Genomic DNA, 26,128 nt, shown 5'->3' with positions numbered 1-26,128 from the left:
CATAAACACATCCTTGGCCAAAGGCAAATTCAGAAAAACAGAATTGTCTCACATCCAACTCCGGCAGCCCAGTAAGAAAACCATCCAGAGAAAACTCAGACAGAGAGTGCAGCAGATGGGAGAGATTCACTGCCTTCCATCCCTGCTAAGACCCCAGCAACAACTGCTGCTGAAGAAATTAAAAATCCTGGGTCTATGAGAGCTCAAACCCACCCCACATTCAGGCTGCTTCTATTGTTCCAACTTTCAAAACAAAAACCAAGGCCTCACAAGCTGTTTACTCTAGACTTCTCTGTACCTCTGCCTTAAAACCTCTTTCCAAAAAAATGCAGGACAAAATAACCTTAAAGCCACAGCATTGTCACAGTGTAGAGTTGCATTTGGAGCAAAAGGGGATCTAATGCGAAGTTGGAAATATAGATCAAAGTTCAGCTTATCAATAGATTTTTAAGCTAATCACATTATCACTTTACTTCCATATTTCACACCGAATGCCTGGCAATTAATATGATAAGAAAGGAACATAGGACAAAGAACGACATTGCCTACTCTTACATCTAAAACTGACTCCACCATTCAGCAAGATCATGGATAATGTGGTTGCAAACTTAATTCCACTTTTTTGTCTGCACTCCCTTGTATGTCAGAAATCTAACTCAGCATTGAATAGACTGAATAAATGTTCTGGCTTCTACTGCTCCTGCAGAACATAATTCCACGTTCCAAATAAGAATAACCCTCGGAGAAAATAAATTTTCCTCATCTGTCTTAAAGGTTCATGATAAAGTCACAGCGTAATCGAGTTATGCAGCATGGAAACAAACCCCTTAGTCCAACTCACCCATACTAACCAGATATCCTAACTGATCTTCTAATCCCATTTGCCAGTATTTGGCCCCTACCTCTCTAAACCCTTCCAATTCATGTGCCCATCCAGATGCCTTTAAATGCAATTGTACCAGCCATCCCCACCTCCTCTGGCAGCTCGTTCCATCCACAAAATGAACACTTCCTGGGAACTGCCCTCTAAAGGCCCCTTAGGATATCATATGCAATCTCCAGTTCTTCTGAACTCCAAGCGGTATAGGCCCAAGCTGATCAATCTTTCTTCAGAAGGTAAGCCCATCATCCCAGGAATGGCAGTCTTTTCTAAACTGCTTCTAATAGGAGGCTAAAACTATATACAACACTCCAGATGTGGTCTCACCAAGGCCTGGACAGCTGCTGCAAAATTTCCTTATTTTTATATTCCATTCCACTGGCAACAAATTACAGCATTCCATTTGCCTTTCTAATCACTTTCTTTACCTGTGCACAAACATGTTACAATTCATGTACCAGGCCACCAAGACCATTCTGTACCTCATTTCTGCTGTTCTACATTTCCTGCCAAAGTGAACAAGTTCACATTTTCCGACATCATAATCGAACTACCAAATTCTTGCTCGTTTACTTAATCCGTCTTTATCCCTTTTTGGAGTCTCTCACTCCACTTGACAATTTGTTTTTACATCTAACTTGGTGTCAGCAGCAAATTTAGTCTATTCATCCATGTCATTGACAAGGACTGCAAATAGTTGAGGCCCAACATTGATCTCCTTAACACAATGTTTCAATGTTGACTCTCTTGAAGTGCTGCTTGGAAACTGTAATGATCTGGCTTAATGCTTGAAGTTATTTTTGAAAACGTTGATCATATTTATATGAAAGTTTCTGTTCACTATTTTAACCCATCCATTAAACTAACAAGTAACAAAATATCACAATTGCTAAACAAATTGTCTACTACAATGCTAATATACAAAGAGAAAATAAATATATACCTCGCCAAAGAAGCTCATCATCTTGAGTTAGTAAGAACTGCTGATGCTGGAGTCAGAGATAACACAGTTATCAAACGTTATCAACAAATTTAATAACTGACTTAATAAGCAAAAGCAAAAAAATGATGAGCTTGTGGAGCTGGAGGAACACAGCAGACCAGGCAGCTTCAGAGGAGCAGGAAAGCTGATGTTTCAGGTCGGGACCCTCATGTTTTTCTGAAGAAGTGGCCCAACCCAAAACATCAACTTTCCTGCTCCTCTGATGCTGCCTGGCCTGCTGTATTCCTCATCATTTTTTTGCTTTTGCTTATTAAATCAGTTATTACATTTGTTGATAACGTTTGATTTTTTTAAAAAAATCATTTTCTCGATGCCAATTTCCATTCACCCTGATAATAGTGGTAATAACGTTGTGAAATACCTAATCATGTAGTTTAATTAAAAAGGGCAGAATCAAAATAGCAATCAAGATGCTAAAATAAAATCAATTGGACAGGTCCTTTGAAGTATTTTGAAAAAAATGGGCTAGATAAAGCACCAACTAAAATTGGGAAGAAGGATCCGAAAAAGAGCTTAATAGGCTAAAAATTTAAGTACATTGAAATCAATACTTCAACAGAATCAAAGACCCTTTTCTTAAATCTGAGTAGATAAGATGAAAACAAAACCACATCGCCTGTGGCCCAATTGGTTACTCAGATACAGCTACTGAGCAACCTTCATCATATAATTTTGTGTTGAGTGATGCATATGATTTCACAGGTCCTCCTGCTCTTTAAATTCTTTGTCAAAGGTTCTCATTGTATACAGCCTCAAGTCTCCAATTAGAAAATATATAACAAATTTAAAACAGCAAATACTAAACTGTTGTCAGACTGGTTAATCTGCTTCAATTAGGAAGTCACATTTAGGTAAATCTTAAACTGTAGAATCTGGGTACTGGTTGCTGACCTGAGTCACTTTTACAAAATCAGCAATTTCAACATGCTGTTTCCAATACTGAGAACAGAATTTGATAGCTAAATTTCAAAGGACCAACCTATCTGTTAAATACAGCATCAAAATTTAACTTTGAGCTTAAGTCCTTTGTTTCACAAACATGGACAGATTTTTGCATGAATTTTATTTTATTGACATCTCAGCAGATATTGTCTTATATCTGAGAAAAGATGATGCACAAACTTTGCAATCAAAAGTTTTCTTTTCTAACAAATATTTTCTTACAATACATCATATTGCACAAGAAAAATGTTTGAGCAGTTCTTCCAACCAAAGTCGATTGAATTAAACATCGAACTCTATAGTAATAATAATCTAGGATCTACTATATTTGCATTGAGAGTGTAAATCATCAACCTGCAGAGTTTATCAACTGAAAAAAACTTTCACTCCATCAAATTATATGTGATCATCCATGTCAAATTCTGGATATCTGAGCCACATATCCTGGGAGCAACCATGACTCTTACATATCAGAAAACTCTCAGGCGGTGGCCACTTTCCAAGGTTCTCAAACCATAGAGAAATGGCCGCTGGGACACAAGTGTTACCTCTTCCAAATACGGCTTATGACACCTTTACAATACCCTCAGAATGACAGATTATTAAGATACAAAGCTGCTCATACTTTGACAAAGGCTATAATGGAACAGACGATAGACTTTAAGATGAAGTTCAAAGCCTGGGCTGTTCCAGTGGAGTTGTGATATAGCCTAGAAAGGGTATTCCACATCATTATGGAATGCTGCACCTTTCACAATTGGCCACAATAAAGGGATATGTCTCAGATACAGGTCAAATAGTGGAAGGTTAACTGTCCTCTGAGGATGAGGACAAGGATGAAGCGGAGGGTCAGGATATTGAGCAGAAAGGCCATCCATGACAGCATGATGGAGCATTGTTGAGTCCAAGGGGCCAGAGATAACCTCTTTAAAACACACCTACAAGATGAATAAGTCTTATTTAATTGTTTAGCATTACATTGGTAGTCTGACAACTGGGCCCTGCTAAATGCAAAGCATATGTGGGCCTTGGTATTTTTGCAATCCTTGACTTTTTGCACTGCTGCAAAAATACCTTGCTTTCCATGTAAACGTACACTTAATATCTTCTGGGGATCCTATTTTAAAGTTTTATGAATATGGTGATGAGGATTGACTGAAGAAGTTGAGATTGTTTTTCTTGGACATTTAGAGGTTGAGGGGAAATTTGATAGAGATTTTCAAAACCATGAGAGGGTTGGATAGAGTGGACAGGGAGAAGCTGTTCATGTTCATAAAAGAAACAAGAACAACTGGGCATAGATTTAAAGTTAGGAGCAAATGAAGCAAGGGTGATTGGAGAGAAAAAAACGTTTTCACACAGCAAGCAGTTAAAGTATGGAATGTCTGGAAATGCGCAGGTTCAATTGAGGCATTCAGGGAGTTGGACGATTACTCGGATAGAAATAGTGTACAGGCATATGAGGAAAAGGCAGTAGATTGGTAATAGTTAATAGAACCATTGCAAGCACAATGGGGTGAATGTTACAGAGCAGAAGAAAGTCACTGGTAGGATTTTGTAAAGTACCTACACAACATGCATTAACAGTACATGGACTTACAGCTACATTGCTCTTAAGGAACATGTCAAGATATCCTATCTGAGTGCTGACTCATGAAGTCTCTCATGCTAGCCAGCAGGTTGGGGAATTTCCTGAGGAATTTCCATTTGACTTTTCCATCATCAGTAATCCTAGGTTTCATTGCTAAATTACCCTGAAATACTTGAACATCTCTTGGATAGCACTGAACCTGCATGAGACAGTAATTTCTGCAGCTATTCTAATACAACCAAGGCACTACTAGGCACAGCAGACATGGGAGCTATCAATCAGACATTTCCCACCCTTGAATACAGTTCCCATCAAAAGGTGATACATAGAATGAGCCTATGGTTGGTTCACTCGGACTGTTAATCCAGAGACCCAGATAGTATTCTGGGGACCCAGGTTTGAATCCGGCCATGGATGTTGCAGATGATCCCGCAGATGGTGGAATTTGAATTCAATAAAATATCTGGAATTAAGAGTCTAATGATGGCCATGAATCCATTGTTGATTGTTGGAAAAACCCATCTGGTTCACTAGTGTCCTTCAGGAAAGGAAACTGCCATCCTTACCTGGTCTGGCCAGCATGTGACTCCAGACCCACAGCAATGTGGTTGACTCTGAACTGCCCTCTGGGCAATTAAGGATGGGCAATTAATGCTGCCTAGTTAATGACACCCTCATCCCGTGCATAAATAAAGAAAACAAAAAGATGTTTCATTAGCCTGCAGGGTAACATCATCAGTGCAGTCTCTGATGAAGCACTGCTGTGTTTTCCTGCCTAGTAATTAAACTCTGGGGTCCATTGGAATCAGTTACCTCATTTCCGCTTTTTCTTCGCAGTGGTGTATACATAGGGTCTAATTCTACGTGTTTATTGATGGTCTTCTTGGTGGAGAACCAAGCCTCTAGAAATTCCTGCGCTGGTCTCCGTTTGGCCTGTCCTAAGATCCTGATGTTGTCCCAATTGAACTGGTGGTTTTCCTTATCCGTGTGAATGGAGGAGTGAGTACTGGTCATGTGTTTTTGTTGCTAGTTGGTGTTCATGTATTTTTGTGGCCGATGTAATATTTGTCACAGTCTTCGCATGGGATCTTGTATGTCACGTTAGTTCTGTCCATAGTGGGTAAGGGGTCTTTGGTTCGAGATAGCAGTTGGCATAGGGTTGATATAGGTTTGTGTGCCACTCTGACACCCAATGGTTGTAGGAGTCTTGTGGTCAGTTAGGATATGTTCTTGATGTATGGTAATGTGATGAGTGTGTCGGGGCATACTGTATCATACTTGTTGTTTGTGTGATAGGCCTCATCGGACCCAGATGTCCGGGTATCCGTTGTCCTTAAATACTTGGTAGAGGTATTCTTTTTCGTTTTGGAGTAGTTCTGGTGTTTTTACACAACTCTGTTTGTGAGTGTTGGGGTGATTGCTGTTGAAATTTAGGACTCGATGTGTGGCCTTCCTGTGTACCTTTGTCAGAAATTCTCCAGTGGCCCTGCGTTCTATTGTGATGTCCAGATATGGGAGCTGTTCATTCTTTTCTTCTTCCCTCGTGAATTTGATGTCAGTAACAGTGTTGTTTATAAGTTGGTGTGTCTCCTCTAGTTTAGTCCGTTTGATGATGACGAAAATGTCATCCACGTATCGGATACATAGTTTAGGTTGGATCTGCGGAAGGACTACGCTTTCAAGTCTCTGCATCACCGCTTCTGCTATTAGTACCGGAGATAGGTAACCCCATGGGTGTCCCGTTGATTTGTTAATAGATTTGGCCATTAAAGGTAAAGTGGGTCGTGAGGTATACGTCCAGTAAATTCAGCAAGTTGTCTGTGGAAATGGTGTCACTCGGGTCTCATTCTAGAAGTGTTGCTAATGTTTCTCTTGCCAGTAGTATGTCAATAGGGCGGTAACGACAAAGGACACCATGGTCTCGTCCTTGTCTATTCTTGTGTCTTTGAGGTAACTGAGGAACTCCTGAGCTGAGTGGATTGAGTAGCTCAATCAGAAAGAGACTCAAACAGACCAGACAAATCAACAATGCCAACTACCTAAAAATGAAACTTGAAGGGACAAACACCCCCCGATTCTTAGGCCTCCCAAAAGTACACAAACCCGAAGTACCCCTCAGACCCACAGTCTCCCTCCCAGGCACACCAACACACAGGTTAGCCAAGGAGTTACAAAGAAGACTAATGCACCTTGTCAGCAAGTCATCCCACTCACTGTCAGGGTAGGACACGTGATTTCACTGACATTCTGTTCAAAATGAGCACAGAATGCACTGAGAGGGATACATTGTTGTCAGCAATTCTATTTGACTTTGCATTGTAGTCCCTTATAGCATTTAAGCCTTGCCGCAGTCAATGTGTCTTTGTGTGATTAGTCTGGGACTCTACCTTAGTTCTGGTATTGTTCCTTGCTGTCTTTGATGGCTTTGTGAAGACAGAAGTGGTCGTGGGTTTAGAAGGTGCTGTCTAAAGATCTTGGATGAATTTCTGCAGTGCATCTAGCAGATAGTACATCTTGTAGATAATACACACTGTTGCTACAGAGTGTCAGTGGCAGAGGGAGTGCATGTTTGTGAATGTGATGCTAATCACATGGACTGCTTTTTCACAGATGGTGTCAAGTTTCTTAATTGTTGTTGGAGCTGCACTCATCCAGGCAAGTGCAGACTATTCCATCACACTCCTGACTTGTGCCTTGAATATAACGGACAGGCTTTGGGGAGCCAGGAGGTGAGTAACTTGCTGCAGTATTCCTAGCCTCTGACCTGCTCTTGTAACCACTATATTTATATGGCGAGACCAGTTGAGTTTCTGGTCAATGGTAACCCCAAGAAAGTTAATATTGGGGGATTCACTGATGGTAACACCATTGAATGTCAAGGGGCAGTGGTTAGATTATCTCTTACTGGTGATGGTCATAACCTGACATTTGTGTGGTGCGAATGTTACTTTGCCACTTGTCAGCCCAAGCCTGGATATTGTCCAGATCTTGTTGCATGTGAACACTAACTGCTTCAGTATCTGAGGAATGGTGCTGAAAACTGTGCAATTATTGGCAAAGATCCTCACTTCTAACCTTATGATGGAGGGTAGGCCATGGATGAAGCAGCTGAAGATGGCTGGAGCTAGGATACCACCCTGAAGAACTCCTACAGAGATGTCCCAGAGCTGAGATGACTGATCTCCAACAACCACAACCATCTTATGTGCCAGGTAAGACTCCAACCAGTGGAGAGTCTGCACGTCGATATCCCATTAATTCCAATTTTGCTATGCTCCTTGATGCCACACTCTGTCAAATGTAGCCTTGATGGCAAGGGCTGTAATTCTCACCTGACCTCTGGAATTCAGGTCTTTTGTTTATGTTTGCACCGAGCCTACTATGAGGTCTGGAGCTGAGTGGTTCTGGGAAAACCCAAACTGGGCATCACTGAGCAACTTACTGCTGAGCAGGTGCTGCTTGATAGCACTGTTGATAACACCTTCCATTACTTTACTGATGATCAATAGTAGACTGATGGGGTGATAATTGGCTGCTTTGGATTTACAGAGTAATAGAAGCATACAGCATGGAAACAGGCCCTTCAGTCCAATTAGTCCATGCTGACCATATTCCCAAACCAAACTAGTCTCACTTGCCTGCGTTTAGCCCATATCCCTCCAAACCTTTCCTGTTCATGTACCTATCCAAATATCTTTTAAATGTTGTAACTGTACCTGCATCCACAACTTCTTCTGGCAGATCATTCCATACTTGAACCACTGTGTAAAATAAGTTGTCAACATGTTCTTTTTAAACCTTTCTCCTCTCACCTGAAAACATGCCCACTAGTTCCCCCACCCAAGGGAAAAGACCCTTGCTACTCACTTTATTGATACCCCTCATGATTTTATAAACGTCAATAAAGTCATCCCTCAACCTCCTATGCTCAAGTACAAGAAGTCCCAACCTACCCTGCCTACTTTTATAACGCCATTCCCAGCAACATCTTGGTAAATCTTTGATGAAACCTCTCCAATTTAATCATATCTTTCCTATATAACTTTCCTAGAGCAGTGTGGCCAGAACTGGACACAGTACTCTAGAAGAGGCCTCACCAACATCCTGTACAACCTCAACGTGGCATCCAACTCCTCAAATCAAAAGGTCTGAGCAATGAAGACAAGCATGCCAAACACCTTCTCAACCACCCTGTCTACCTGAAATGCAAATTTCAAAGATTTATGTACCCGAGTCCATAGGTCTCTCTGTTCTATGACATTACCCAAAGTACAAGTCCTGTCCTTGTTTGTTTTACCAAAATGCAATACCTCACATTTATCCAAATTAAAGTCCATCTGCCATGCCTCAGCACATTTTCCCGATTATTGATCAAGATCTCTTCACTGCCACTATACCACAAATTTTGGTGTAATCTGCAAACTTACTAAACATGCCTCTTTTATTCTCAACCAAATGAAATGTGACAAATAAAAGTGGACCCTGTACCGATCCCTGTGGAACACCACTGGTCACAGGCCTCCAGTCTGAAAAACATCTCTCCACCACCACACACTGTCTCCTGCTGTCAAGCCAATTTTGTATCCAACTGGCAAACTCAACCTGAATCCCACGTGATCTAACTTTACTAATTAGTCCAGCATGCGGAACCCAATCAAAGGCTTTACTACAGTTCATGCAAACATCATCTGTCACTTGTACATAAAAAGCAGAACAAGACATACCTGAGCAATTTACTACATTGTCAGGTAGATACCAGTGATGTAACTGAACCAGAAGAGCTTGGCTAGGGGATCATCAAGTTCTGGAACACAAGTCTTCAGCACTATTGCTGGAAGCTTGACAGGCCCCATAGACTTGGCAGTATCCAGTGTCTCCAACAGTTCCTTGATATCACCGCGGAATGAATCAATTTGGCTGAAGACTGCCATCTGTAATGCTGGGGACCACTGGAGGAGGCTGAAATGGATCATCCACTCAGCACTTCTGGCTGAAGATTACTGCAAATGCTACAGCCTTATCTTTCAACTGTCCCTTGACAACACTTCCTCCTCAAACCCCTGTTTGGTGATGGTAACTGCACCGACGCAAATCTTCGCCCCAACTGCCAATCAGCGTCATCGACAACCTCTGCTGGACACTCATCTTCACTCAAACTCGGAGGGGTTCTTGTGGAGGTCCTCCTTCTGCTGGTGGTGACTGCACTGATGCAAATCTTCGCCCCCACCGCCAACCAGTGTCGTTGCTACCCTCTGCCAGACCCTCTGCTATTTTATAGCAGAGCATTTAGAAAGCAGTGGCAGGATCAGACAGAGTCAGAATGGATTTATGAAGGAGAAATCATGCTTGACAAATCTATTGGAATTCTATGAAGATGTAACTAGTAGAGTTGACAAGGGAGAGCCAGTCAATGTAGTATATTTGGACTTTCAGAAAGTGTTTGATAAAGTCCTACATAAGAGATTAATATGCAAGATTAAAACTCATGGAATTAGGGGAAGTGTATTGAGATGGATAGGAAACAGGCTGACAGAGAGGAAGCAAAGAGTAGGAAATAATGGGTCCTATTCAAATTGGTAGGCAATAACTAGTGGGGTGGCACAGGGATCGGTGCTGGGACCCCATCTATTCACAACATATATTAGTGATTTGGATGAGGGAACAAAATGTACAGGTTTACAGATGATATCAAGTTGGATGGGAGGATGAACTATGACAAGGATGTAGAGATCCTTCAGCATGATCTCAACGGATTGGGTGAGTGAGCAAATCAATGGCAGATGCAGTACAATTTGGATAATTGTGAGGTTATTCACTTCTGAAGCAAAACCAATAAGGCAGATTACTGCCTGAATGTCTATAAACTGGGAGAGGGGAGTGTGCAACAGTCGCTGAAGGTAAGCACGCAGGTGCTGCAGGCAGTAAAGAAGGCAAAGGTATGTTGGCCTTCATTGCGAGAGGTTTTCAGTACAGGAGCACAGATATGTTCTTGCAGTTGTACAGGGCCTTAGTGAGACAACACCTGCAATATTGTGTGCAGTTTTGGTCTCCTTTTCTGGGGAAGGATGCTCTTGCTTTCGAGGGAGCGCAACGAAGGTTTACCAGGCTGATTCCAGGGATGGCAGGTCTGATGTGTGAGGAGAGATTAACTAGGTTCAAATTGTTTTCTCTAGAGTTCAGTCAAATGAGATGGTTCTCAGAGACTTATAAAATTCTAACAGGACTGGACAGGGTGGATGCAGGGAGGATGTTCCTGATGGTGGGTGTGTCCAGAACCAGGGGTTACAGTATGAGGATTCGGGGTAAACGATTTAGGACAGAGATAAGGAGATATTTCTTCACCCAGAGTGGTGAGCCTGTGGAATTCATTACCACAGGAAGTACTCGATGCCAAAACATTGACTATATTCAAAAGGCGGCTAGATATAGCACTTGGGGTAAATGGGATCAAAGGTTATGAGGAGAAAGCAGGATTAGGCTATTGAGTTAGACGAACAGCCATGATCGTGAAGAATGGCAAAAGCAGGCTCAAAGGGTCGAATTGCCTCCTCCTGCTGCTATCTTCTATATTTCTATCTTTTGCACTGTTGTGCTGGGCTCTTCCATCATTGAAGGTGGGGATTGTAGTGATTGTAACGAGGTCAGCCAGGTGTACCCCACTGAATATGAGTTCCCTGATTGGTCCAGGTTAACAGCCCCAATCAGGGAGCCCTGGCTGATAGATATAAACAGGAATGTCAGAGATTCTGTTCACTCAGAGCTGGCTCTGAGGAAGCCGAACTAGTGTCAAGTACTATACATGTAAATAAACGGTGACTTTGTGAAGGGATATTAGCCTCTGTGGAATTATTTCAGGGATATTTGTGGAGCCTCCTCCTTCAACGAGTGGTTTAATTGTCCACCACCATTCACGGCCGAAAGTGGCAGGACTGCGGAGCTTAGATATGATTTTTGGTTGTGAGATCCTTAGCTCTGTCTGTCACTTGCTGCTTATGCTGTTCGGAATGCAAGTAGTCCTGTTTGGTAGCTTCACCAGGTTGACACCTTATTTTTAAGTATGCTTGGTGCTGCCAATGGAACCCCCTCCTGCACTCTCCATTGAACCAGGTTTGGTCCCTGGCTTAATAGTAATGGCTGAGTGGGGAATACGCTGGCCCATGAAGTTGCAGATTGTGCTGGAGTACAATTCTACTGCTGCTGATGCCCCACAGCACCTCATGAATGCCCAGTCTTGAGCTGCTGGATATGTTCATAGTCTGCCCCATTTAGCATGGTGATAGTGCCATACAACACAATGGAGGGTGAAGACAGGACTTCATCTCCACATGGACTGTGCGGTAGTCTTATTAATTGTGTCACGGACAAAGTATTTAACAGCTGAGAACAGAGGCCTGTATTCGGCCTGGAACTGAGCGGGTGCCTGGTCCCCAGCTGTCCTCTCAGCGAAGAGTCCTGGAGCATTTCCACCTTGACCAACTGTGGAAATGTGTCAGTGATGCGCTCACCAGATTGTACTCCCAAATTTAACCTAGAAACTGTGCGTACGAGGGTGAAAGTTTGAATTAGTGCAGGATGCAGTTGAAAGCCTTATTAATGCATTCTCTGAGGGTTCAGTAGCCCCCTCCTCAGAGGTAAAGGTGGAGTGGGGGGCCTTCAGTGCTGGTCTCTTTGTGAAACTTTACTGATGCTGCCTGTCGCTGTGTAATATAAAAAAAAAAGAGAGAAAATTAGTTGTCAAAGATGAATTAAAGCTTGTGTAGATTAATAACGAGTGAGCACTGGGGGTAATGAGGTAACAGCACAGCACAACAGTGAAGCTCAGTGGGTTGGTTGCACACTAAGGTCTCTGTATTCTCATGAATGGTCATGCTCTTCTCAGGTCAAATGCCGAACTGTCTTCTCGTTGAGTGAGAGAAACCTGAAATCTGCTACCCCAACCTGCAAGGTCTTGGGCCACTCAGTCCAGTTATGGGCTAACATTTTCTATGATGAGACAAAGAGAGGGAATTAAGTATAATAGAAGTGGATACAAGAGCAACTAGTGGTGATTCATGAGCAGGAGTGGTAGTGAAATGCCCCAGTGAGCAAGTAGGATGTGCAGAGTGGAGAATGAGTCAGTAATTTGGGAAGGTGAGGTGGGTTACACATAATGCATGCAATATTGAGGAGTGTATTCTATTCACCTTGGTAAGATGCACGTGCAGTGGCAGAATTAGAGTGAATGGGTAGTCCCGTGAGTGCGAGGTAGAAGAAAGGTGGTGGCACATACCTTTGTGGAACACACAAGTTCATGACTTTTCTGCACTGCTGGCCATCCTTCTTCATTCAGAGCAAAATATTGACCTGGACTGTGACTTGTGTCCAGCCTGGCTTGGTCTGGTGACATGACCTCCTATGAAAGTCAAATGGAAAAAGGACTACCCTCCTCTCCACCAGAACATTTACTTCCTATCCCCTGGGTCATGACGTCAGTGTTGAGGCTCAAGCACCAATGTAATGGACTCGTCTTGGCTTGCAGCACTTGAAGGGTTGTGCATCTGGACTTTAAACATAAGGAAGTTGGGAGGCATGAATTGGCCTTGTTGCTTGTGCCTGACTCCAGCGAGCAGCCACTGTTCTCTCTCCTCAGCAACAAAAATCACACCTTCTGAAGCACTTTACCTTCAACTCCAACTTCTTTCAGCAACTTCACAGCAGGGACATGACTGAGATATGCAATGAATCTTTAGCATCTGTAGTGATCAAGGAAGGATATGGTGACCAAATCATTGTGAATGTTGAGCTAATTGGCATATTTGATGGGCTAAAAATTGATAAAAGATTTGATAGGCTGGCTGTACTTAAAAGTTGATAAACTACCAGGACCAAATCAGATGCTTCAAGGATACTAAGAGAACCAAGATTGAAAATTGCTGAGGCACAATGCATCATTTTCCAGTTCTTAGATACAGCTTTGGTGCCAAAGGACTGGAGATTTACAAATGATTTATCCTTTCTAAAAAAAATGCAAAAAGTTCAGCAACTGCAAGTCATTCAGTTTAACCCAGTGGTTGGCAAAGTCAGTACAGATTTGTTAAAGCTAAATCAAACTTAAGTAACTTGCCTGAGTTTTTGGCAAGGTTGGACTTCCAAAAGGAAATTTATACAAAGTGCCACAAAAAAGGCTTGTGAGCAAAGTTTAAGCTCATGGAATAAAAAGACAAAAAAAAAAAGAAATTGCAGTACGGATACGAAATTGCAGCATAACAACAACTAGAATAATGGGGGAAGTTGTTTCTCAAACTGAAGGAAGTTTTAGTTGGTGGTATTCCCCAAAGGTCAGTTACCATTAGAACCCTGACTTCACTACATATTAATGATCTAGACTTCAGTGTACAACACATAATCTAAACTTCAGAGGACACAGAACTTGAAAGTGATATTAGACCTAAGGAAGATAATGGAATCAAGGGTTATAGGAAAAAGGCAAGAAAGTGAAATTGAGGATCATCAGATCAGCCAATGGCAGACGAGGCCTGATGGATACATCTTTATGTCTAATGGTTCCATGCCTAAGAGTGTAGACCCTCCAAGAGATTGGGGCATGGGAGATAGATAAAGTTAATTCAGTAAAGTTTTGATGTAGCATTTCCCAAGTCCAACACTAAGAGGCTAAGTGCCTTCTTCACTGCATGCAACAGCAAGTCTTCTGAGAAGGGTGTAATAATATATTCCATATCAAATTATTACCAAATGAAACGTGTACATGTCTTAAATCAAATGCTAACCTTAAAAATGCAAACTTAAGCACATGATTCTAAAAGTGCAAGCATATTATAATCAAAGCATAGCTTACCAACATAGAGAACAACCTACCACATAGCATTCTGCTTCAAATTCTCCTCAATGTCACCAAAAGCTTGATGTAATTCCAATTCCCCTGGTATCGTGTCCAAGAAGCAACCTGAGCAGGAATAATCGAAGAGATGATCTCCTTCCCATGCCATCACCAATATCTGAAAATAATAGTTGGAATTAATGATTTACAGAGTTGATAAAATAAAACATAAAATAAAACAATTAAAATTTTAAAAAATGTCATCATGGACCAGTTTGGGGCAAAAGTATGTTTCCATGCTGTATTACTCTAGGACTCCAAAAGAAACCACTAATCTAAAATTCAATTAGAAAGTCATACATGACATGCAAGCAAAAAAAAGAAAAATTCTTGAAAATAGTCCCTGTCAACAAAACGCTAGCCAGGAGAAACTTTTCAGCAAATATGAAATCAGGGTAAAAAGGAAAATCAGGAAAGGAACAGAGGAAGAACTCGGTAATGGGATGGAAGGCAGGAGTAATTAAAATATAACAAGAGAGTAAGATAAACAAGAGGTAATAGAAATAAAACAAACTTTCATTTAAAGAGTCTTGCATGACCTTGGGATATTCTAAATGTGTTTCTCACCATAGAGACTAATTAAGTAAATTAATGTTTGTGATGAAGGAAGTGTAACAGCCTATTTACAATAAAGCTAACTTCCACAAATAATGTATTGATCAGATAATTTGATTTTGGATGAGGAATGAGGGATAAGTATTGGTCATATAACACAAGAGAAACTCCACTACCTCAAAATATTGCCATGGGATTTTTTTTATTTTTCATTCATTGAATGGATGAGCGTTGCTGACAAGTCCAGCATTTATTACCGATCCTTAATTACCATCAAGCAGACATTGGTGAGCTGTCTTTCTGAACTGCTACAATCAAACTGATATAGGCACATTCACAGTGTTGTTAGAAAAGGAGTTCCAAATTGTTGAGTTACTGACAGTAAAGCAATGGCATCTAGTTTCAATCAGGATGGTATGAGGCTTGGAGAGAAATTTTTTGGTCATGGTCTTCTCATTTGTTTATGGTCCTTGTCTTTCGAGGTAGTAAAGGTTATGGGATTGGAAGGTGCTGTTTTTGAAGGTGTGATGAGTTCCTGCACTCCACAGGAATGTGATACATGCTATTATGTATCTTTGATGGAAAGGGTAAATATTAAGGTGGTGGATGGGAGCCAATCAAGCAGACTGTTTCGTCATGGGTGGTATTGAGATTCTTGAGTGGAACAAAAACAGATGGTGCTGGAGAAACTCAGCAGGTCTGGCAGCAGAATCATTCTTAAGAAGTCATACCAAACTGGAAACGTTAACTGTTTATCTCTCCGCAGCTGCTGCCAAATCTGTTGCGTTTCTCCAGCATTTGTCGTCTTCATTTCAGATTCCCAACATCTTCAGTATTTCACTTTTACTCTTGAGTGCAGTTGCACTTATACAGGCAACAGATGAATTCTATCACATTCCTCATATGTATTTTGCAGAGTCAGGTAGCAAATTACACAACAAACACCCAGCCTCTGACCTTCTCTTGTACTCACACTATTTGTATAGCTGGTCCACTTCAGTTTATGATCAACAGCAAATAACCCTAGGCTGGTGACGGAGGGGGTGTGTTCGTAACAGAGTCTGATCAACTCTCTTTGACATTCAATGATTTCTTGTTGGAAATGGTCATTGTTTATCATTCACGTGAATGAATGTTACTTGCCACTTGTCAATCCAGCATAAATGTCTAGATATTGCTCCATGCAGACAGGCCCTTCAGTGTCCGATGACCTGCAATTGGTACTACACAGACATATTAGGTTGTTCCCACTTCCGCCCTTACGATGGAGGGCATGTCATTGATGAATTTGGATAGGCTTAGAACACTACCCTAACGAAATCCTGGCGCTGAGATGACTGTCCCTCAACAATCACAACCCATTTTACTGCATGTGAAGTCTGATTGCAAACACTGGAGAGTTTTCTCCAACTCTCATTAACTTTAATTTTGCTAAGGCTCCTTATTGGGAAACATAGTTAAATGCCATACTGATATCAACGGCAGGCACTCTCACTGACTTCTGAAATCCTATTCTTTTGTTTATTTCTGTGCCAAAGCTAAAATGAGGTCTGGACCTTCTGGTTCTGCCAGGGCCTAAATTGAGCACGGAGAGCAATTTTTAAGAACTCAAGAATATAACAAACTGGAGTTAAAGTGGACCATTTAGTCTGTCAGGCCACAACATTTCTAACAACCATAGTTGATCTTTGGCTCCATTTTCCCACCTTATAATTCTCTTGTAAAGTGTTGGGAACATTTTATATGTTTCTTTTGTGCCTTTAGTAAAATTATCGTAATCTTTGATGAACCCTTTAAAGACTAGAAGTGGTGAGAAGGAAGTCAAGGAAGTCATGGGAAGAAGTTGGAAGCAAGGCATGGGCAGACAGGAATGGAAGTTAGAAGCAGAGTTGAAAACATTTTCTAGTTCAGAGTGACAGTAGGAAGTGACAAACTCGTACTGGGTAGAGATGATGGGACTAGAAGCATACATTCAGCAAATCTTCTATCAATGTCCGTATATTAAGCATGACGCATGAGCTTTTATTTTTCACAGTAACCTTTGGTGCAGCACGTTATCAAATGCCTTCTGGAATTCTAACTAGAGTACATCCACCAGGGCTCCCCTCAATCCACAGTATGTTAATTTCTCAAATAACTTCAATAGATTGGAACAACATGATTTCCCTTTTAGAAAACCACATTGACTCTGCCTGATTACACTGAACTTACCCAAGTGCCTTTCAATACTGTTTCAAGTAAGTATCTAACATCTTACTCAAGACAAGTGTTAAAATATTTTCATTAAATATAAACTAATAAATGGAGTGAAACACATTATCTGCATCCACCTTCAGTGACAGAAGTAATAGCTTCCACACCATAATCAGAAACTCTGATCAACATTTTCCTTCTTATGCCTGGGCAATAAAACCAATTGTGACCCAACACCTGACAATGTGAAAAATTCCTATGCATGTCCAAACAACAAAATGCAAGATCAATCCAACCAGATTATTTACTGTTCCAGTGCACTCTCAATCATTAGCAAAGTGATGGAAGGAGTCATCAATAATGCTTTCAGGCAGGTCCTGCACAGCATCACCTGCTCACAAACACTTAATGTGGGTCACTCAGGGCCTCTTCCATGGTCATTTAGCTCCTGACCTAACCTCATTATACCCTTTGTTCCATCACAATGTCAAGGATACTCACATCATGAGTTTAAAATCAACATTTGATCATGTGTGGCATCAAGGAGTTCCATCAAACTGAAATCAATGCAATTCAGGGAAAAACTCTCCACTTAAATCATACAAGAGAAATTATTTGTTGTGTTACAAAGATTCTTCATTTTTAATATTGTTTGTAGGACTTGGATTTTGAAGGGTTGTAGGTCACTGAAAGAGGTCGCAGTGGATAGTAATTGTTTTTATAAAACAAAATGTCCTATAAATGACTTGACTGGTGTTACCTGCTTGCTTTACTGTACACCCCTGCTGGAGGTGTTTTGCACAGCGATAATTTAGAGAGGTTTTTGTCTAAGTTTAGTTGGTTGGAAAGCTACTGAGAAGAACTGGATTTGGGGAATGCCTCAGCTAAGAACAAGCTGCCCAGTTAATCATTCTGATTTCTGAAAAGGAATCCCTCTTGTTGGGCTGAGGGTGAAATCTATCTGCTCTTTGGAAAGAGTGACTGAAGAATAATCTCAAGATTCTTGAACTTGGAGTGCAGGTTCACAGCTTCTTGAAAGTAGACAGGATAGTGAAGAAAGAGTTTGGTATGCTTGCCTTTATTGGTCAGTGCATTAAGTACAGGAGTTGGGAGGTCATGTTACAGCTGTACAGGACACCGGTTAGGCCACTTTTGGATACTGCATTCAATTCTGGTCTCTGTTCTCTGGAGAATGTTGTGAAACTTGAAAAGGTTCAGCAAAAATTTACAAAGATGCTACAAGAGTTGGAGGGTTTCGGCTATAGGGAGAAGCCGAATAGGCTGGGGCTATTTTCCCTGGAGCAGTAGAGGCTGAGGGGGTGACTTTATAGAAGTTTATAAAAGCGTAAGGGGCATAGATAAGGTGAATAGACAAGGTCTTTTCCCCACAGTAGCGGAGTCCAAAACTAAAGGGCATAGATATAAGGTGAGAGGGGAAAGATTTAAACAGCTGTTGGACTATAACCTGTGTCGTGTGATTTTTGACCTTGTCCGCCCCAGTCCAACACCAGCACCTCCATGTTATATTTAAAACCAGATAAAGATAAGGTATTTAAATGGTCACCTCACTTAACTGGAAAAAAAAAAGTAACTTTAGTTTGCTTTGACCCAGGGAGTAATGGGACCAGAACAGTGCACTTCTCAAACCTTACTTATAAAAGTTGCTGTTGGAAACCAATCATCAACATCCTGGGACATCACTGCAGAAGTTTCTCAATCGATGTAACAGACTGTCTGTAGGTAGAGACAGTGAGTTGTACACTAGTCTTCATACAGAGGAGATGTAGTCTGTATTGCTCCTGAGTCACATCAATTATGCTTGACTTGTAATGAAGTTGTGCTAATTATTATTGTGCAATAGCCTTCAGCCAGAAGTGCCAAGTGGATTATCCATCTCAGCCTCCCCTGGATGCCCCAGCACCACAGATGCCAGTGTTCAGCTGCTGCATAAATTTTACATGCTGAAAACCTTATTTGGAACCTGCACAAATAGGCCATAAATTGTGAACCCCATGGCCAAAATTCAAGGCTATTCAATCTTTAACGTTTCAGTTCTGAAATATTTTGGCCTCCATACGTTGTGTTGTTCCATTCAGCTACTGATGTTAGTAGTAAAGCCTCAGCCAAAAAAGCATCTTTTGCCAATGTCAAAATTCATTTCTATTGTTTGCTATGTTTCAAGTTAATATCCTCCTTCTTAATTTTTAGTAACCTTAATTCTCCAATTAGTCTGCCATTTCACCATTAACAATACCAAATTCAACATCAAATAATACATAGTGTTTTAATATCTCTTCAAAATGTCAAAAAAAAATCAATAAGCCTCAAATTAAATATTTCTTCAGCAATGTTTATACAGATAAAATATCAAATCCAAAACAAGACCACTAGTCAATCACCACGATTTTCCACTTTCTCGCCTGAAACCACATGTAGCAATCTCATAATTAAAGATTCCCTGTTTTGGTTTCAGAATTCAGTGCAACCAAAACATGTTACTGCATGAATTCAGTTAACCTTTGGATGACTTAAATTACAGGTACTCAATGGAAAAGACTTGTGTTAGTTGATCATGATACTTGCAAAAGGAAATATCTAGCAGTTCAATAACACAAGTTCCATAAGATGTAAACAGCATGTTTTTCATAAATAATTGATATTTCAGAATGAAATATGTTAGCTCAAGAAGTTATATATGTCCTTAAAAGGCTTTATCTTCCTAAATATTTAAACGAGTTTTTGAGGATTTCGTATGAAGCAATTTCCAGTATTACTCAAAAGAAAATTAAGTGCAATGGGAACACTCTGCCTTTAAATATATTAATAAATTACCAATACAACGGAACAGAGAATAATTCATCTTTGTTATTGCTGATATTTTCAAAGATAAAACTAAAACCTTTAGCTATAAAATATTACATACTGTGCATTTTCAGTCATACTTCCGCAAGTTAAAAAAAAAATTGCAAAAAATTAACTTGTTGTGCTGAGCATTTTAGATCTATAGTATAAATACTTATCAAAACTCAAGTGCCAGATAATGGAGGGCTTCGGTGTCAATTTCATTTTCACACACTCAGGTTCCTCCATTTATTCTGATTTTAATAATCCTTGTCAAATCACAAAGTCCACATTATCTTCCTGACATTGGAGTCTTCAACAGGGAGAAAGGAACTCAACATTCATTTAACTGCTACAAAAGAATGCTGTCGAGTTGGACAAATATTATTTCCACACTTGACAAGTTACCAAGTTTTTTTTAAACTGAAGCTGTCAACATTTGATCCAAGCATTGCAGTTCATTCTGATCCCTTCAACGGAATGGTTACACTACAATCGCACTTCAGCTTTGAAAGACAAAAAAAGTTACAGCACACAAAGAAACATGTCATTATCAGGAGTATCAGAATTTAGGCTTAAACAAAAAAAGGTCAAACACATCTGCAGACAAGAAAGGGTAAAATCTACTTGACTTCAGCCTCAGTGATGTACTGTCACAGACATGTACAGGTTTGTCCATGTACAGTACTGTCCATGACAGTATCAGCAGGAGCAAGCTGCAACAGTCTTTATGGACATGAAGTTCAGTCTTCACACTAAGAATAGCCTCCATCAGATTATGTAACGCTACCATTGCGTGAAATGGGACAGATTTCAAATAGATCCAGAAACTCAACATTGGACATCCATGGGGCACAGTGAGCCATCATCAGCAGCAGAGGTATATTCAATCACAATTAGTAACCTCATTGCCTGGAATAACCCATACTTGACCATTACCATCAAGGCAAGGATCAACCCAATAAAGAGTGCAAGAGACCATGTCAAGAGCAGCACTGGGCATTGCTAAAAACACCCACATGGTAAACCCTGTGTCTTTTTGTTTTTCTATATTTTTAATGGGGCACTGAAATGCCGGAAAAAAAACTGTCAGTAAAGTATCTTCCCATAACATATTATTTACGAAAAGTATATTTTCCTAGCCTCTTTCATGTCAGCGGGACATCACAGTGTCATGATCCATGACTTACTTCTAAAATGTTATTAGGTAAATAAACAAATAAGTGGTACAGCTCATGTTTGAGTAAATGCCATCCAACTGAAGCGAGAAAACAGCATACAGTGGCCGAAACAGAATGCTGCAGAGGCTCAATGGGTTTGGCAGCATCTGGAGACAAAAAAAAAAGAATTTTCACGTTTCAGGTTCAATAGACTCAACTTCAAAACTGAAAAGTGGACTGGCATTGTGCACTTTGCCATCTCACTTTGGTTCTAATAAGTCACATTGGCTTTGAAACAGGAGTTCTGTTCCTCTTTCCTCAGATGTTGCTAGGTCTGCTGAGTTTCTCCTGCAATATGTTGTTATGCTGTTAGTTAGACAGACTAAATCCAAGGAATGGATGAGAAACAGGGGAAGAATAAGGAAAAAATGCATCCTTGTTATTTCAGGTTGAGAAAATGTATTACATAGAAGCACATAAATGATCTGAACTCCAAAATGGTATCTAATATGGTTAAGTTTGCAGAAGATACTAAATTAGAAGAGACAGACTACTTGGGCTTCAGCAAGGTTGATACGATCCCGCATGGGAGACTGATAGCAAAGGTAACAGCTCATGGGATACAATACCAGGAAATTTGGCAAGTTAGATACTGAATTGGCCAAGTGGCAGGAAGCAGGGGATCATGTTCAAGGGATATTTTTGTGACCTGAAATTTGCCTAGATTCCTTACAGTGTGGAAGCAGGCCATTTTGCCCATCGAGTTACAGACCCTCCCATGAGTATCCCACCCAGACCCACTCCCCCATCCTATCACTGTAACCTTGCATTTCCCATGACTAACCCACCTCGCCTGCACATACTAGTGACAAATTATCATTGGCCAATCCACCTAACCCACACATCTTTAGACTGTGGGAGGAAACCAGAGCACCACAAGGAAATCCATAAAGACATTGGGAGAATGTGCAAACTCCACGTAGACAGTTACCCAAGGCTGGAATCAAAACTGGGTTCCTGGCACTGTCAGGCTGCAGTGATAACTATTGAGCCACTGTGTCACCCCAACCCATGTCCAGTTGGGTTCCGTGGGAATGAGTGTTGGGGCCCTTGCTACCTACGGTAAATGTAAACGATTTAGGCTTGAATGTAGGAGAGTTGACCAGTAAGTTCGGGGATGACATTGGTGGGTATTAAATGATGAGAAAGATAGCCTTAGGTTACAGGAGAATATACACAAACTGATCAAATGAGTTGATCAGTGGCAAATGGAATTCAATCCTGATAAGTGTGAGGTCATAGAGTCATAGAGTAATACTTCGGCCCAAAATGGTCCATGCTGATTTTGGTGCTCTCTTAGCTAGTTCCAATTGCCCACATTTAGTCCATATCCCTCTAAACCCTTCTCATCCACGTACCTATCCAAATGTTTTTTTGGATGTCGCTATTGTACCTGCCTCAACCACTTCCTCCGGCAGCCCATTCCATATTAGCACAACTCTCTGCGTGAAGAAGTTGCCCCTCAGATCCTTTTTAGATCTATTCCCTCTCAACTTAAACCTATGTTCTCTAGTTTTCAATTCCCCATCCTCGGGAAAAAGTCTATATGCATTCATCCTATCTATGCCCCTCATGATTTTATACACCTCAATAAGGTCACCCCTCATTCTCCTACATTCCAAGGAATAAAGACCCATCCTGGCCAACCTCTCCCTATAACTTAGGCCTACAAGTCCTGGCACCATTCTTCTAAATCTTCTTTGCACACTTTCCAGTTTAAATATGTCTTTCCTATAACAGGGTGACAAAAACGGTACACAATACTCCAAGTGCGGCCTCACCAATGACTTATACAACTGTAACAATGTCCCAACTCCTGTACTCAATGCCTCGACCGATGAAGGCCAGCATGCTAAATGCCTTCTTCACCATACTGTCCACCTGTGACATCGCTTTCAACGAACTAACCACTAGTGGTGAGGTGATGCACTTGGGCCAGGCAAACAGGCAAGGCCCTGGGAAGCACCAAGGATCAAAGGGACTTTGGTATACATGTCCACTGGTCTTTTCAGGTAGCGGGACAAGTAGATAGAATGGTTAAGAAAGCATATGTGATACTTGCCTTTATTAGCCAAGGCAGGAAATTTAAGAGCAGGGAGGTGATGCTAGAACTGTAGTCTGTCATTACTCGCTAACAAGTATGATTGTCTACACAACATTGGTTGGCCACAGCAAGAGTGTTGTGGATTTCAGAACTGCACGCATTATAGGAGGGATATGGTCGCACTGAAAAGAGTGTAATGGAGATTTACCAGGATGTTGCCTGGGCTGGACAGTTTTATTAAGAAGAAAGATTAGATAGACTGGGGTTGTTTTCCTTGGAGCAGAGATCGAGGGTTTGATTGATATGTATAAAATTATGAGGGGCACAGACAAGGTAGACTGGGAGAAACCTTTCCCATTGGCAGAGGGATCAATCACCAGCACAGATTCGATACAGCGAAGGACCTTTCTCTGGGCTGTAGATCTCCATGACTCTAATTGTAGGAATGATATTTCTATGAATTGAGTCTCTGCAATTGAAATTGTTAGGAAATAGGTTGAAACTTTGTTTTGATGTTTGTGTTAATAACTATCATCAAGCTTTGTTTGCTTCTTTCATCTTTTGTGCCATGCTCTGTTCCATTACTATAGGACATTTGTACCCTCAGTCAATGGTTTTAGTAACTGACTATCACCTTATCCAACCACAAAAATTAAACATACGATGAATCGAGCCACGCTTCATTCTGGGTTTGAGTTGTCCATTGTGACCATCTGCTTAAATTGTAACACTTTGGACAGTTTGCTCAAAATCATGGAATCTTGTGGCTTTATTCTCGGAGTCAGTACCTGGGACCTAAATTTTTGTCAACTTTCATAAACAATGTTACTGGTCCACAGCCAGACTGTAACATAAATTTGGCTAACTGGAATTATAACAAAAGGTCATGACTGCTGACATCACACCCCTTCCACAAATAAGTACAATAGATAACGGTGATCAGGACACACTGGCAACAGGCAAGAGTCAAACTTGAGGTCTAATATGTTGTTGCATGCTCCTTGATTAAGAATCCACTCTTTCTCTGCATTTGAAAGATTGGTCAGGTGAGGTGAATAGTGGAGATAGAGGGCAAGGTGAGGATTTCACGCACAAAGATATGATGAATAATGTTTTAGGGAGATTGGGGAGACCAAATCAGGGTTAACCCTAACACTATCACAGGGATCTGGGGAGTGAGGTATGTTTGCAAGGAGATGACGGTGATACCGATGGTGGTGTTAGGGTTGGGGATGTGTTGGAGGTGCAGTGGTGGGGAAAAGCAGACAGGTGCAGAGAAAAAAAATCTCAAATCTGACTTAAATGGGGAATGCCTATTTTTAACTGAATTCTTCAGACGCCAACTACGCTCAATGTCCTATGCACACTCATCTTGTTGTGCTATCCCATGGAGCTAATGATCCACATGCAGATAAACGTAATGAAGAACAAATGCATGAAATGCAAGCAACTTAAAAGTTAAAGCCAATAGCTAAAATGTATGTGAAACATGATCATCAATAAGCAGAGGGCAAAGTTTTAAGGTAATTAGAAGGGGGAGGGTTAAAGGGGATTTGAAGAAAACTTTTTTCACTGAGCGAGCTGAAGGGATTCTGGAACTCCCTGCCTTAAAGGATGGTAGAAGCAGAAACTCTCAAGTGTTTCATGAACTATTTAAACGACCACTTAAAATGCCACAGCATTAAAGGCTACGGCCAAATGCTGGAAAGTGGGATTAAAATACATGGATGTTTATGACCGGCGGGAACATGATGTACCAAAGGTCCTCTTTCAGTCCTGTAAAAACTCGGTGACATTTGAAAATCAACAAGCCCTTATGATATCCAACCATTTGCTGCGATTAACACAAAAAAAGGATCAATAATCACTGCTAAACAGGGCTCACCAATCATCACATGAAACATCATTTGTAAGCAATGAATTATATTCCGATATTGACATCTCAGATGAGGAGTCTGAGTTAAGGGAGGCCACACCTGATTTCAGACAAAATCCTTCTCATTTGAGAAAATGTCCACCATACTCAAGTGATTATGTTCATTACTGAAAAGTTCACTGAGTAACAAGTCTTTTACTTCATTGTATATGTCTGAGTGCATTAAAATAAATACATAAGTTTAAGTATGTGTATTACTGGTGAAGGTGAATGTTCACATTAACTATATTGCTTATACATTTAGAAGACAGCCATTGAAACACGTTGCGCCTCTCATTTACTAAGAACAGGAGGGACACAGTATATTGAAAACTGCATTGTGCATTTTGTCAATTTAAGGCTATCATATCCATGTACCAGCAAGAATCCAGAAAAGAATAATGGAATCCATGTTTTAACACATGTAGTTCTGATTGTGAATACTTCTTACTGAATCTTATTGTTCCTTCCTAAAAACTTGGCAGGTGCTTTCATATTTTAAACACAAGTCTCAACCAATCTATGATACCACTGATCCTCGGTTTGCTATTATTTTGTCATAACTTTCCATTAATCAGTACCTCATACAATTTAGTTCTATTTTTTTTTAAACTCAGAATTTATGTTCAGAGGCACAAAAAATGTCTGCCTGCACTGTAGCCTCATAAGCTGCTCAGCATGATCATCTGTCAGCAAAAAGGTTTTCATTTAACATGAAAGTATGCATCAGAGACTTATGCCAATAACTACATTTATTGCCTGTGATTTAATTGTTTTGAAGTCCGAGTCAATCAAAATGCAGTCGTATTTTTCAAAACAAGTGACATCCCAATAGCAATATTGAGCCAAGTAAATGACTTATGCTAGTATATGAGAAATGAGTAGATATATTTTTTAAAAGTACAATTAGATAGACATTGAAATAAAAACAAATATGCTGATTCAATTTAAGTTTCAAAATAATATTTTGTGGACACTGCTAACTTTGTAATTTAGGGTCAAAATCAAATCATTTCTGCCCTTAAACAAATCTGATCATCCCACAGCATGAAATGCAGCTAAAAACA

General features: G+C 40.6%; 1 protein-coding gene across 11 annotated transcripts in view; it reads right to left on the bottom strand.

Annotated features, from left to right (window-relative positions):
* The window catches only part of kiaa0825 (KIAA0825 ortholog), a 357,628-nt gene that overhangs the window by 328,758 nt on the left and 2,742 nt on the right, over positions 1 to 26,128 (bottom strand). For all 11 annotated transcript variants that reach the window (XR_007261761.1, XM_048595041.1, XM_048595037.1 and 8 more), the window contains one exon: positions 14,272 to 14,411. Coding sequence is in view for 10 of the 11 variants with exons in the window: in XM_048595041.1 (XP_048450998.1) it covers positions 14,272 to 14,402 (131 nt within the window). In the remaining variant the exon portion in view is untranslated. The remainder of the gene's footprint in view (positions 1 to 14,271; positions 14,412 to 26,128) is intronic.

The sequence above is a fragment of the Rhincodon typus genome, chromosome 3, assembly GCF_021869965.1.
Source record: "Rhincodon typus isolate 14 chromosome 3, sRhiTyp1.1, whole genome shotgun sequence".
NCBI classification, from domain to species: Eukaryota; Metazoa; Chordata; class Chondrichthyes; order Orectolobiformes; family Rhincodontidae; genus Rhincodon; species Rhincodon typus.
This window is presented reverse-complemented; position numbering and strand designations above follow the sequence as displayed.